The 16,190-nt window shown below is 38.1% G+C and overlaps 1 protein-coding gene across 3 annotated transcripts in view; it reads left to right on the top strand.

Annotated features, from left to right (window-relative positions):
• Nucleotides 1–16,190, top strand: part of TOX (thymocyte selection associated high mobility group box) — a 220,524-nt gene that overhangs the window by 103,079 nt on the left and 101,255 nt on the right. For all 3 annotated transcript variants that reach the window (XM_071553101.1, XM_071553102.1, XM_071553100.1), the window contains exon 2: nucleotides 12,134–12,199. In XM_071553101.1, coding sequence (XP_071409202.1) covers nucleotides 12,134–12,199 — 66 coding nt within the window. The remainder of the gene's footprint in view (nucleotides 1–12,133; nucleotides 12,200–16,190) is intronic.

Here is a 16,190-nt window from a genome sequence, read left to right on the forward strand (position 1 = left end):
TGGGTAAAACAGAAGCAGATATTGTGATGCTGTGGGGAAAATGAAACTTCAAAGCTAACAAGGAGCCATTTTTGTATCATAAAAGCAAAAGAACAGCTCCATCAAGCTTTAATCACATTATTATAACACACATTTATTTAAAATTATGTTATCTCATTAACAGTGGTTATAATATAGATTGTTATAATTACAGTAGGATTAGCAAATACTAAGTTCTGTTTCTATTTCAGTGCACTGAAGCACAGGCTGGGCTGTGTGAATCATAGGATTATCTGTGTTTCAAGAGGTTTGTTTTTACACTGGTGTCATGGTCCAGTTCAAAACTGCTGACACCCACAGTTATGGCCACCTTTTCCATAACTCCTCTTATAGCCTTAGGGTGCAAAGTACCCCTGTCCCTCTGGGTAGCTGCAGGTGGAGAATCACTGCCAGTAAATCACAGCTCTGCTACAGCCTGGCTGGCCAGGAAGAAGCCCAGCCTTGAGCTCCTGTCATGGTAAGTGCTGAAAATGAAACACTTTCCTCCTGTCTCTGCATGGCCAATATAACAGAGTTCAGCTTGTTTCACTGCATTCAGGGATTTCTGAAATACATCAGGCTGGAAATTTTGAATTGACACAGTCTTGCCAATATTCATTTGACAAGGCAAAAATTGCCCATTTTTTCAGTTCTTAAGAATTTCTCAAGGCCCGAATACAATTTCTATTCAAAACTGGAATGACTGATACCAGTAAATAGTCCTGTGTGGCAAAGCATTCAACTAGATATGTGAGAGTTGAATTGAAGTCTAGATCAACAAATATTTTTAGGAAGTTCTCAGCCACGAGAAGTGATATGGGAAGATCCAGCCTGTGGGTGTGGTGCACAACTGGTGTGTGAGGGAATGGCAGAGTAGGACTGAACCAAGGTTTCCCATAGTGCTGCTGTGTGCTTGAACTGGCACATTCTTCTGTTGAAAGTGGCTTTGTCATTTATCAGGTAAACATTCAAGTCAGTTTCATCACAAGATTCCTCTTGGAAATGCTTTATTTGAAGAAAATATAGAGCTCTGACTTGGGCCAAAGTCAACAGAGCTTAGATCTTCACCATTTTTCATAAATCATGTTACATACCCTAATTATCTGGCAACTTTCCATGTTGCTTTATAAGTCAGGATAAGCTTTCAGAGGTTTCATTTATTAAGGGATGGGAAAAAGCAAAACATTTGCTAAATAAAGTGTGCAAAGAGAAAGAGGTTGATGCATACCTGTGGTCTGGATAAGCCCTAGGAACAGAGAACCTGTTCAGGTTGATCCATGACTAGCTAGACCATTACATTCATTTTGGACAAGAGATGGTGAAATGATATCAGGAAAAGGAGGGACTCAACTGGTTACAAATGAAGACATGTTTGGGGAAAAGCATATTGCCAGAGAAGGTTAAAGGAATTTAAAATTGGCTCTCTGAAGAAGAGGACAGAGTATCTGTCTTTAATTATGTTCACAATTGTTAGTAAAAGGTGGTAGTAATGACCAGAAGTCAGTAGTTCAGCAGACTGGAGGGATAGAATAAGGTCTTAAGATAAAACAGAAAAATGGTGGAAGAATTTGAACCAAAAGGGGAAATGCATGGGAACGTTGTTGCTGGAGTTGTATCCAAGGCAAGACTTGACAATAAGCTTTTTCAAATGCTGTGTGAAACCACTTCTGCTGTTACTCAGGGGATGGATTTGCCTGCCCAGGGAGCTTCCTCCCAGAACTAATGTGACTGTCTCATGCTGATATGCATGGCTTCTTAGAAAGACAACAGCCATGGTGCTGATAATGCCAGGTTTGAGTAACTATTGCTATCTGATTTACTGTGAGGAATAGATTCAGAGTGTATTGATGAGAAGAACAGCAGCCAGCACTGAGGGTGGCACTTGTTTTTCAAGCAGGAGGGAGCAGGAGGTGGGACATTTTTTGTCTTTAAAGGGTTTTGATAAGACAGTGGCAGGTACAGCTGTATCTTTATATTTTAGCTCTTTACCTTCAAAACTTAGAAAAAACTTGAAATATATTTGCATGGGCTTGTCTTCTCTTTTGTTAAAAGAATATATCAAGTGTATAAAGAAAATACTGCTGCAGACTCTTTAAAAAAGCTGTTATGAGTGCTACTTGAGAAAATAGAAACAAAAGATGAAAACAGTCATGGAATAATTTAGTCATAAAGTGAACTTGAAGGTCAAATTTTATCTTAAAAGGTGTAGAGAGAACACTTAGAATTTTTGAGAACTGATAAGTGATTTCAAATCAAGGACACCTCTTCACTGAAGTCGGTAAGAAAAAAAAGTAAAACAACTTTTCCCCTTCTGCTTTTGAGTAATATTTTGAAGATCTCTAACCACATCTACTCATGAATGACCTATTTTAGGATAAATGACTGCAGAGTTCCCTACATTGATCTGTCGGGGTATCTCAGCTTTATCTGTAGATCATCCTAGCAAAGGAATGAGTCAAGCTACAAGCTTTATCAAGTTTCTGAATCTGTTGCATCTTTAAATGTAAAAATTCATGTTGATTCAGATTCTTCATATGAACACTCATGGGGCTCCATCTTCTTATTTGATGCAGGCAAGGAAGTGAAAATGTGTGATGTTCTTAATGAAAATAATCCTGTTGAAATTAGTGAAGCTGATCATATCCCAGAGTAACTGTGGATGGAAGTAGGATTGTCCACATGGCTGCCACAGTAGCTGTTTTGGTAAACTACTATTCTGTATCAGTCCCACAACACCCTTGTCATTTAACAGATGTCCATGTTTTTCTAAGTCCTTGCAATTAGTCATTTCTGTTATCACTCTCTACAGGTCTGAATTAGTTCTATCTAATGAGATCCCATCAGACTGTGCTAAGTAATTTGGTTTATCAGAAATTTAAGCCGATTTATTCCATTTGAGTTTGGTACATAGTTAAATATTTTACTCCTGTTCCGGTAGATGTCTGAGCTCTTGTGTCCTATTTTATCATGTATTTGAATGTGTGCTTGATTTTCAATACTTTTACACTGTCCTCCCTTTCAACAGGATAATTTTAATGCATGTTGTGTTCATGATCAAATGACCTGCGGCATTGGGCTAGAGTGCTTAAGTTCTTAGATGATACTTTTTTAAAACTGAATTTCTAAGTATGTCATAGATAAAAAAAATATTTCTGCATGCACCATGTTTTGGTGTTATTTCCTCCTTGCTCTTAACATAGACATAGCAGCATTCAGGCAAGGTTGTTTAGTTATCTGGCAATTTCCACCTTCAGTTTGTTTCTCAAGACCTTCTGTCACAGGATTTTCAGAATAGTGGCATTTTGCTTGTGCTTTTTTCTTGTTAATGTTGTTCTGGCCCTTTTTTTTCAAAGATTCTGCTGTGCAGTAGGAGATGCATTTACCCATAGGAACTATAGGTATCCATTTACTCTCTAAAAAACACACTAGATCAAACTCTGTCCATGTATACTTGCACACAGCTCCCACTGTAGTCATGCAAGGGATTGGTTTTGTCTTAGTTGTGCAAAACTCATTCACTACAGTCCATGGAGCCTTTCTTCTGCAATACTGCCACACAGGGGATTCTGTGTGTGGATATATAAAAATGCTTTTTGGTCATCTGTCTGCTCTGTGTAGATCCTTTTTATTAATCTTTCCAGCATTTTATTACATAATCTACCAATTGACATGATGAGGCAGAGATTAACATTGACAAAAATTACTCTGAAACTCAAAGAAGCCACCTATTCCCTTACCACTCACCAGTTCCTGATCCAGTTCCTGTCCAAATAGCAATGGCACAATTCCCTTCACCTTCTGCGATGCAGGATCAGACCCTGTCATGAAACTGGCCACGTCTGTTAGTGTTGGAAAATATTCCAAGCCTACCAGGTTAAACAAATTTCCTCATTTACTGTGGGCAGAAAATGAAGGGTCTAATCTTAGTTATTCAAACCTTTCCATCTTATCAACCAATTTTCCCAGTGGGTGGCTACATCTGTGATTTAGTGTGGATTAAGTAAAATAATAACAAAAGCACTTGCTACTTTGATCTTGGTATGTTTATTTAATGACTGTTCAATATGCAGGAAACTGTATAGCATAGGAGTCCAGATTACAATGTGTTGTTGGCTTGGGTTATTCTATTTTATTTATTTTTATTAGGTTTTATTATTTTATTATACTTTATTTTATTTACACAGCCAAGGTTAAAAGGAGCAGGAGCCCAGCTGAGGGAGTTCATAGTTCATCTCTGCATGTTCGCTGTCTTCCATTTAAATGTACACAAAGGACTAATACAGTACCCGCTCTCCCCTGGACTGTCTTTGATACACTCTGCTGTGCCTGGACTCTGCCACTCCTCCTATCAGTCTGATCCTACTTTTTTAGCCTGCTGTGCTCAGCACTGTAACCTCATTCAGCTAGTGCTCTGCATGCAGGCTAACAGCTTCAAGGCTCTGTCAGGCATTGACACATGCAGGCTCCAAGCGGGAAGCTAAACACTCCCCTTCACCTTCCCTGCAGTTCCACATTAACCTCTATTAAGTGCAGGAAAAACACAAATGTTATAGTGCCATCATTCAGATTTTAACTACCAGTGTATATTTAGATCTTCTGCCCATTCTCCACCTATGAGAACATACTCAGCAAACACTCAGGCTCCTCCCTTTCTCCCAAAGAGAGTGATAAATAGTGAGTTAGCTTAAAGAATGTAATGGGAGAAGGTCTGGATTGGATATTTATAGCACAGGCATGAAAATCTGAGAGAAAACTTTGACACCATTGTCTGTAATGTCTCATTTGAGGAGAATTATGCAAGGTATTTACAAAACATGTCCTCTTTGAAAGCCAGGTACTAAAAAAGGCACTGCTAGTCTGCAAGTCCTATCACACTTCAGTCCAAGCACTGAATGGATCAATGTCTGTTGGGTGCTGTGGGCAGAATTTGTAACTATTTCTAGTTCTAAGTATAGGAAATGTCTGACAGTATTTCCTTGTGAAGCCACACCCTCATTTCCCACTCTGGGTCCTGTGTCCAGTGCTCATGCACCTTCTGACTCCCACGCTTTGGGGAGCTGCTGAGACCAGAGCAGATGCCTTCCCACTCCAATATGCCTTGTCCACACATCCTGTACTTCGATCAGTTGGAGATAACATGCCCCATATTCCTGGTTCAGATTCTTTGGGCAACATGGAAAAAAATGAAAGGACGGGAGACATAAAAGGTTTTCCTAATACTTTACTCCTGAAAACAAGTTACAGAAATGAAATTGTTAACAATAATAATCTTGAGACATGCCATCTCCTTGTTAATGCTTGGCTCATCAAACTTAATGCAAGCTGTAGGAATCCTAGTGTTCCATGTTGGACAGGACTCCTCCCTGTCCTGCCAGTCTGCAGTAATCACCTTCCTTTTGCCATACAGTGACATCCAGCTCTCCAGAGAATTTGATTTCGTTTTGCCATGGTGCTCCATTCAGGCATTTTCACCTTATCTCAGTCTTCCAGTACTCTCCTCTTCTGATAAACAATCCTGGAAAGAGGGAGGGGGAATGGCAGAAGAATCAAAGTTGATGGTACTAGATTGTTTTTTGACAATGTTCCGTGATAGTCCTTCATCGAGGTGCCAAGTCCCTTTCCTGGGAAGGATGCCTGTCTGGAAAGCATTACTGTAACCTGTCTTGGGTAAATTTAAACATGTGTTCAGTACAGCTTGCAAAATGGAGTTCAGGAGACAAAATGGAGTTTCAGTTTAATACGAATGTACCGTTTTACCAAACCGTGTCAAGAAAGGGATTTTCCATCATGTATAATGTTTACAGAGCATATCTGCTTTTATCTTTAATGGTTGCTATAACAAGATCAACTGTTTCTTTAGCAGAGCCATTTGATGATTTATGTTGTATGCCATCATTATTTTAGTCTCATTTCAGCAGCTCTGAGTAAAATGAAATATCACTCTGTGTCATCAAGCAACCTGAGACAATATCCACTCTTGGCATTTGGTTTAAAATAAACAAAATTACTTAGTTTTAAAGGTATTTTAGGATTAGTGGCTTTTTGATAATGTGAGTTACAAATGATCTCTATAAGCTGTAAGCAGTAAAATCACTAAATCACTAGAAATAAATAATGTTTTTACACAATGCTATTGCAATATCTTCTTAAACATAATGAATTGTGTTGGGGCATCATCAGAATATGCTAAATTATGGTTAAAGGTTATAACTAAAGTTTAAATTTAGACCTAAATCTATGTTCCAGTTCCAATCTAAGATGGTAGAAATTTGTATTTAGATTATGCAATTAGTATCACAGACTTTGAAGATCTGTAACATCCTTTGTAGAAATGGGATGTTCAGTCCAAATGGCTTTACCCAGAAGCTGAACTTATAAAAAACAGCAGCTTTCACCAATTTGATCATCTCTCTCCCCTTGCTTCTTCTCCTTTAATTTTTACATTTTATGGTAGCAGTGTTGAAAACAGTGCCTGAATTTTCTTCCCCTCCACGCCTCTGTCCCAAGATTATTTTGGCATCAAAAACCACAGGGGCTAATATTCCTCAAGCTTCCCTGCCTATACTGCAGTTGCACAAGACACAGTACTGTCACATTGTGCTGCTCTTCAGTATGAACGAGAAGAAGCTCAAAGATATACACATCCTTAATATTTTTTTTCTTTTATGTAGCTCATACAACTATGCCTGAAGAAATTAGCGCACATATATATGCATATAAAGAGAAATCAACTATGCAATGCCCTGGATTTGAAAACTGTAGATGACATAGGAGCAAAATGACCCCTCACTTCTCTCAACAACAGCAGAGAAGTGTGAGGTAGCAAGAAGATGGAGATGGAGAGGTGAAGTTTCATTCTGCCAGTAATCCAGATAACACAGGTGATCCTGGCAATGAAGACAGAGTGAATTGACATAGAATAAAGCAGCCTGTGGGAAAGGAAGGACACTAAGTTAGGGTGAAAGCCTGTGTTGAACCTGTGCATGCATGTGGCAGCTGCCATCTGAAATAGCTACATGAAGCTAATGCAGGTGTGTATCTGCATTTATAATCACTATATACACACATACAGTTAGCAATAGATAAATATATGTTGTTTCCAGTTATCTTCTTTGTCTCTCAAGCCCTTCTAGTTTTTTCTGCAGTCTTGCACCTTCCTTCTTTTCCAATTTTTTCTATGTGTATAGGCAATCAAAACGAGTGTTCTCTCATTAAGTGTCACCATGAGAAATTTTGTTCCCTGCTTTTTTTTCAATTTGTTTATAATGTCTTTGTGTGATAGTCCATACAGGATGTTTGTCATTTAAAACACATCAAGAATGAATGAAAAAATACCATTCTTGCAAGCTTTTCTACTTCATAATCATTATTATAAATGTTGATAGAGTTTGCAGCAGACTAAATAGGAAGATGGAAACAGGCTTCCTGTCCATGACTACATTGTATGACCCTGGTGTGATGCCACATTAATGGGAGATAGAAGCCAGCTTTGGATTCTGTAAAACAGCTTTGTCACTCCAGACATCTGCTGAACTCTGTCATAGCTCTTGCATCAGTTACAGTCAGCCAGTGTTTATGTAATTACATTGCTAACTTCTATGAGTAAATTGCCTTTAATAACAGCTGTTGGGTACATTGCGCATGTTGGGTTGCTGAACATTACAGCTTGTTTTACAAAGGGTCATTCTATGGGAGAATAACTGGCCATGCCACAGTGTTGCCTGTGAGTTTTATTTGTAATAGTCATTTAAATAAAGAATACAGTGCAATTTGATTTTATATTAGACCTAGCTCCCAGCTGTATTTCTTTTCATATTACAATGCAGTCATATTCTTAGTTTGCTCTCACCCAAACTTCTCATCCAGTTATGCTTTTAATATGAGAAGAAATGTTGTCAAGAGTAGTTATTATCACACATCAGAATATTGTATTAGCATTCATTTTTAATAGATTTAAATGAATGATTTTCAAATCTGCTCTTACTGATACTGAAGGATCTTGGAGACACATTGGGAAAGATTTAGATTAAATGTCATAGGATATATATACATCATACATAGGTTCATAAAAGACAGTTCATTTAACTGCCTGCCTTTGTGTTTCATTAGTTCTGTTTGGGTGAATCATCCACAGGTTAAGTGATGCTTTTGCAGTTTTCTTTGCTTGAAATAGAACACAGTGAATGGTAAGAAAGTTTAGGGAATACAAGGTTCTTGCAGAACTGAGGATGATAAGTAAAATAAGACAATTTTGGAGACATAGAGTATAACCTGGAAGAAAACTCTAGTAGTTGATGACATTTTTGAGTTGTATCTGCTGATCTTTGGACTCACTATCAACTTAAGCTGCTCTTGCATACATCACTTGACTTGTAAAGCAAAATTCCAGGTGAATGTGGTATAAGTTAAGCCATCCTGATGGAGAGTTGTTGAGAGATGCCATGCTGCAGAGCCTGCATGTTGCAGTCTATTAAAGGTGAAATGATTCAATATTCATTTCTGGGGTTTAGGGGCATGCTTTGGAATCTTCTAAACACAATGGGGAAAAGCATGGATAGAACTTTTCAGCTGATCATATTGTTGGCATTTTTTTCACAGTTTATTGTTTCAATGTGGGATAGTCATATTTGGGCAAGGTGGGCACGCTGGGTGCAGAAACAATGTGCTGCATCAGTGTGTCTGAACTTCTTGTTATTGAAGGCTTGGGTACCCATTTTTCTGGCCTGGGGTGGGATGTACATGTTATCTCTATTCCATGCTGCTTTGGTCACTTGGAAAGGGGATGATGAATAAACAAATCAGAACTGAAGTAAATATTTTGTTTTATTTTGGTGTACAAAGATCATCATTTCACTCTCTTATAAACATTTTAGTAAACATTCCAAATGTGAAGGAGGTATCTCCTAGCAATATCTACTGTTCAGACTGCAGGTGTATATGCTTCATCCTTCGAGCTTATGGGTGTTTTTCAGGGTCTTAGCCAAAGTCTTAGGAACTGCCAAGAAGCCATGCACCATACTGCACTAGGCTGAGGCATTTAGACAGTGATAAATGTAGTGCTCATACTAACATGGCAACAGTGCTAGCGTAGCCTGGAAACATAAACACCACAAAAAAGACACATCACATTGAATCTTGCTGATCTATATAACCTTTTACACAACATCTTACACATATTTCTGACAAGAAAATGCTAAATATTGCATTTAATTGAATATTGAAGAAATTAAGTAATAAATCAGACGGCTGCTGGGTATTTTTAGATATTAACAGGTCACCGAGGTTTTACAGGCATTTATGCATCAATATATCTTTCTGAAAATTTAACCTAAAAAATTAATCCTAAATTCTGCAGAAGGTAATTTCTATTTAAGATCAAGAGGCCAGAAAGTTTAAGTTTAGATATACTTTTTGTGTTTTGCTTTCTTTCATACATGCTCACATTAAGCCCACAGATCATGGTTGAATAAAAGATTTCAGAGTTAAATAGACAGCCACAAGCAACAAACAGGAGAGGCTGAGATCCAAGATCCTATCATGCCAGAGGAACCACTAATAGCAAGGCAATGATTAGGTAGGCAGATAATCCTAGAACAACACACAAAATTATGAAAATTTCAGTATTCATGGAAAAATACCTTAGGAAAATTATTCAAAGAATGCAGATTTGGTGACTGAAAGCTTGGGAGCAAGAGCAGATAACCAAACATCCAAAAGAGGGAATTATATAAAAGACCAGTGTACTTCATAAAGATTCTTAAATCACAGGGTCAAACATTATGGAAGGCAAAATAAATAACCCTTGACTATAACTAACTAGTAGGTAGAAAAGGAAAGGAATTTCTTCATATTCATGGCAACTAAATACATGCAACAAAGAATCTGAATTACAGCAAAATTTGCAATGTAGCACAACGAATGTATGAAGATAATAAGGGAAATTCAAAAGAGGAGACCTAAGGAACCATGGTTTCCAGAGCAGTTCAGACTACCAACCAGTTTAACTACCCTGTCCCCATTATTTCTTATAAATACGATATGGATTGCATCCATTCTGAAAAAGATATCAAACTTCATTCTAAAATGTCTGATAAATGATGAGTTTGCTGTTGACATAATGCTTAATTACCTACTAAAGTAGGAACTTGTATCTTATTTCAGGGCTGAATTTCTGTAACTCCCATTTCTCAACACTAGATCTCATTATACCACTGTCAGGAAGGCTGACATCTTGCTATCAGACATCTTTCCAGGGTGTAAGTACCAATTGCAGTGATCAAGGCATCCTTCAGCCTTTCGTCTGACAAGCTGAATAAGTTGAGCTCCTGTAACCCTTGCACTGGAGCCCTTCTTTTCCAACCAGAGGCTGTGAAATCTCTCTTCAGAATTTCAACTGTCCATCTGAGTAGAAGAGACAATTTTTTCCAGCAATCCAGACACTTAAAGATTTCCTCCAAAACTCTACTTTGAATGCTTATAAATAAGAACATTGTTGAATGAGAAAGCTGAAAGAAATGGTACATGTCAACAAGAAACAATAAAGAAACAAACATCAAACCCTATTTCATGATCTAATCCAACTATCTCTATTCCATCAAAATTTGGAAATTCTCAATTCCCTATGGCAGATCTGTGTCTGTGACATAATCCTTTCCCTCCCATGAAACTGACTTCTGACAGATAGGCTGTGACTATCTATTAAATAGCTCTAGCTATTTAATAGACCATCAGCTGCTGTCCCAGGAGCTGGCACTTGTTCATTTACTGTTGCTCTTACAAGCCTTGTAGCCTCTGGCAGAGAAAGAGGATGAACAGCTGGAAGCTGAAACCTTTTCAGCCACCTCAGCAAAAACTGGTAGAGCTGTCTGCCAAAGCCACAGTTTAACTTTGCCACCTTGGACTGGTGGAATATACTGCACCTTGCAGGTTAGACTGTCTCCAGAAGCTCAGCACTAATCAAGAAATGTCCATGGGACAACTTCTGTAGGAGCAGAGCAAGCTCAGTAGTAGAGACTTCTTAGAAAAGCTGCTGTGTCATCAAAAACAATTGGTCATGTCCAATATATGTCATTCTAAGCATTCACATGTGAGGTCAGGTGAAAGTTATTTCACATAAACCTCATCACAGCTGGAAATATGTGGTTGATGACTGGGGATAGGGATTCCTGCTGTTGTTCATTTCTACTTGAAAGATTTTCCCTACCTCCTGAGCAGACACTGGGACTGTAACTGTCCTGTTGGCACTGCCATTTAGGTGGGTGTGATGAGAGTTCTGCAGAGACGTTTTCCAGTTCATGTAAGAAACAGTAGTTTATGCTTTTTGTATTGGTAGAGAATGAGGCTTCAGATCTAGCAGCTTTTATCCATCTAGACCTTCAGATATAACTCCTTTCTATCACATTTCTGTTACTTCTTAACTGCTGATGAGGGGAGAAAAAGAACTAAAAAAAAAAAAAAAAAAAGGAAAGAAGCTTTGTATATATTTCCAGGAATTCTATTTATCATTTACAGAAGGTTATTTTGCAGTTCTGATTATGAATGTTTACTTTATTCACACATCAAGCAAACTATCCTCTTACACCACACGGACAGAAGGTATACTGTTTCATACATTCAGATGTCTGAAAGCTGTCTGGAAATGTATTTCCTGCTTTCTGATATGGGAACATTTCAATAGGAGGGAATTTAATTTGTTTTGAAATTTCAACTCTTATTCTGCTCAGAAGCTAAAGTTGGAATCCATTAAGAGGCATTTTAGTGCAGATTCTATTCTCATCTTCCTTTTCTCAGTAACTGTGCTATTCACTTTGTACTTCATTGCAACCAACAGCAATATAGTGCACAAAATGAGCCATTTTGTTTTAAAACAGATTGCAGATAAAAGGGAACCATTCATTTCTTGCTTGCTAGCTGTAATTACTAGAGCGCTAATTACTCCAAATCACTGACATCCAGGGTCAATAAGGATGACAACAGGAACATCAAAGACAAGATGCACACATGCAATTACAAGTCTCTAAAACCAGGCTGTAATATTATTTTATGGCAACTGTTTTTTTTCAGTCAATGCTGAAAAATCAAGTTTGCTGAATGTTTACTATTATTTCCTTTGCAGTTTGACGGTGAGAACATGTATATGAGTATGACAGAGCCGAGCCAGGACTATGTGCCAGCCAGCCAGGTGGGTTAATTAATCTTCTCTGCCTTGTTTCAAATTGTAATTAAACAAATTCAAAAAGTTGCATTGCAAATGAGTGGCACTATCAGTAACTGCTGCAATCAGGAATAATCATAATTTATAAACAAAGCATTTAAGCCTTGTTTCCTGTTAATGAGATAGAGCTGATAAAACACCAGAGTTGGCGTTTGTTGAAAGATACTACCTTGTTTCCTCTCCAGAATGCAAGCAGCTGTTTTGCCAGCATGATCTTTCCTAAACAGTTGTTTTACCTTCAGGAAATAAAGTCTTTACAGGTGCAGGTTATTTGTTTATCTGACTGCAGACAAGTTAATTGTTATAAGCTACACATGTCACAAATAGCCTTAATTATCACTTGTAGGGCAGTTGAAGTATTACATTTTTAATGCTAATCCTATGGCTGAGGAACATTGCTAATATTACAGAATTAGCAGTGAGGTTAAGGTAGTGACTTAGTTTTCTATAGCTTGCAAGCCCAGAAGATTTAACGTGATGTGGATTTTTTCAGGTATTTTTGAGTTCTTTTCCTTTTTGGGAACTGCACATACAAATACAAATCAAATACACATTTGATATTGGATGTGTATTTCCACTTGAATCCTAAGATACTATAGAATTCTAAGAATGAAGGATTTAAATTACTTCTTAAAAAGCAAAAATAATTTTTAGAGCTTTGGATTGTCTACCTGTTGCTATGTCTATATGTAGGGAATAAATGTAGGGAATGTAGGTGTTTTGGTCCCAGGAATTTCATGCTAGCAAGTGGTGGGGTCAGTCAGAAATTGCCTTGAATAATCAGACCTGTGGTCTAGGTCATGCAATATTTTAGGCCCGGCAGTGGCTGCTCTTTCTGATACAACCAGGAGGATTATGTGAAGAGCTCTCATTATGTGAGAAATAAGTTTGCATCTACAGTAAATATGTTTAGATAAGCTGGAGGGAATAGAAATCAACACTTTTGAAAGTGACAGTACATTCAAAGCTAAGTGTCTTCATAAAGTATGGTTCTTCAGGTACTAAGGTTCATTTGGGGGCAGGGAAGCAGGATTTTGTGTGAGATGAGTACATGGTTTAATCAAAAAGACCATCTTTAAAATATTCCACCATGTTTCTTTCCAGCCTCCTGTTGAAGTTACTCAGAAATACCTTTAGAGACCAATAGTACTTTGCATTTAGGAATTGTGCATGATTGAACTTATTCAGCTAAGAACCCTCCAAGATCCAGAGGTAGTTTAGAATAGAACTGTTTGATTAAAAAATGAAAAATTGTATTATTAATTTTTCTCTAACCATTAATCCAAAAACTGCACTGACAAGTTTTAGTATTACTATTAGATTAGAGCAGCCTTGTATCATCTCATTTATGCCTTAAGGGTTTGGAAGTGCAAGGGCTAATTGAATTTGTTTGAAACAGTAGAAATACAAACTCTGTGAATGATTGCTGTTATAAGGCAGCTGCTACCTTTCAGAGAATCATTATGTCTGTCTTAAATAGTTTTGAAGAAAGAATTGCAAATCCACATTATACATCAGAATTATTTTTCTTCTGTTGATATTTTTATACTGTGTATGCATGTAGTTTAAATAATTTAAATAGCATATTGAAAAATTAAGAGTATAAGTTTTAATCTTTTATGTGGTTTCTACATGTGCTAACAAGGCCTAGATCCTCAGAGATATTTATGCATCTAAAACTCACTGGTTTCAGTGGAAGTAAGGTGCTTAAAGTACCTTTAAAGATTCAGGCATAGGTATTTTAAATGCAAATGTCTTTGTCTTCAAGGAAAAAAAAATCTATCAAATGTGACATTTCCAAATTCAAAGATGTCAGAAAATGCTGAATACTTCCTAAGGTCTGGAACCAAGAAAGGGCTTACAGATTTAAAATCTCACTGTGGCAAAGCTGAGGTCTTAGATGTCTGGCTCCCAGGTAGAGTTCAAAACCCAGAGGCAGGTGTTGAAACTCTCTGCCCTTTGGTGGGGATCTGTGTGACCAGAGGCAGCTCAATTACCAGGCTCAGCAGTTTAAGTTATTATCAAGTGACTGACACCAGTCAATCAGCCTCCTGTGCCAGTTTGGGAGAAGCTGTCAGCCTTGGGCTGTTGCAGGCTCCTTTCCCTTACTGGGATTTTCTTCTGGTGGTTACACTGTTGCACTGGTGAATATATAGAATCATAAAACGGTTTGTGTTGGAATGAAGTTTGAAGATCATCTAGTTCCAATCCCCCTGACGTAGACAGGGAACCTTCCACTAGACCAGATTACTTTAAACCCAATCCAGCCTGGCCTTGAACATTTTCAGGGATTAGGCGTCCACAACCTCTCTGGCCAACCTGTGCTAGTGCCTCACCTCTCTTTCTAGCAAAGAACTTCTTCTACTGTCTAATCTAAACCTTTCCTCCTTCACCTAAAGGCCATTTCTCTTTCTTCTATCACTACGTGCTTTTGTAAAAAAGTCCCTCTCCAGCTTTCCTGTTGGCTCCTTTTAGGTACTGAAAGGCTGCTCTAACGTCTCCCTGGAGCCTTCTCTTTTCAAAGCTGAACCACCCCAACACTCAGCCTGTCTTTGCAGAAGAGGTGTTGCAGCTCTCTGTGGGCTGGAACATGTATGAAAACCTGTAATAATAACAGTATTAAAAAAAAATACCAACAACACTAGGAACAAGAAAATGGGATGTATTGGAAACATGCCTCTCTTGTTTCTTCAAGACCCTGTGACTGTGAGAGAAGCCTTTCCCAAACCTGGTCCTGAAATAGACACCTGCTAGTCATTCGTCAAAAGAAATAAACAACTCTTCATTGACAGTATCAGTGAGGTCTTCACCAACTGTAATGGAGCGTTTTTCCTATCTCAGGTACAAACATTTGGTGGTCAGCTAAAATTGGTGGATTGTCTACCATTTCAGCATCTAATCTGTTTGTTAAAACTGGAAAAAACTATATTCCCTGCTCTAAAAAGAAAGCATGAAAGATTGTATAGCTTACAGGGTGAGGAAGAGGAAAGAATGCAACTGGATTTTCTGACCCCAAGTATCAGGGCTGTTCTTGTTCCTCTCACTGCTATTGAATGTAGAACACATAATGCCGTAAATAGCAAATGTTCTCTCTCAAATGCAGCCTAGTTGCCTCATTCATAGTTTTGTCCTGAGTCTATTTTGCACCTGTTCTCATGAGCCTTGCTGTTGCATGGCCTCATAGAGAGGAGTGCAGGTTCCTTCCTACCCTCAACAACTTGGCTGTTCCCGCAAAAGATCAAGATGAGGGTTTGAGTCCTGTCAGAACAAGGAGTGAATTAGTTTCTGTACTTTCTTTGATGGATGCATATCTGTTAACTAAAATATGAATCCCACATGTTAGGAGATGCATGGTCCTATCAGAAACTTTTATTCAAGCTCTGATCATACAGACTGAGTCAGATGTTGGCATCGTTTTCTAATTTCAGAGTCTGACACAACTTACTTGGGAGACAGGTTGGGAGACTGAGTCATGGTACGCAACACCAAAGACCAAGGGATTTCCACTAGGCTGTCTTCAGGATTATGTGACTATAGAGGCAGGATTTCTGGGGTCCTGATATACGCTGACATGCACTTCAGTTCTTTCTGTTTATTAGAAAGTGTTCACATCCTGAAAAGCATCACAGTGTATTATTTTATGTGTTTAATCAATTTATCCCCTTTGGCCTAACATAAATAAAAGCTCAGCCATTGGACAGGAAAAATACAGTTTTGTTCCTTTTGCTATGTAACATCAAACATCTGCATAGTTTGGTAATCCAAGACGAGTTGCCTCACAGCATCCCTCAACAATAATTATCATTTCTGTTCAATTTTCAAATCAGTACATGCTTTGGGACTTACAGACCAAGTTGCTAAGTAGCAACATATGGCTCACTACTGTTCCTGTGATGTTGCTGCAAGCAACTAGAATAATTCTGTACTTGAAATGATTTTTACAGAAAGCCAGTGCTGG

Source organism: Pithys albifrons, chromosome 4, assembly GCF_047495875.1.
Source record: "Pithys albifrons albifrons isolate INPA30051 chromosome 4, PitAlb_v1, whole genome shotgun sequence".
Lineage (NCBI taxonomy): Eukaryota > Metazoa > Chordata > Aves > Passeriformes > Thamnophilidae > Pithys > Pithys albifrons.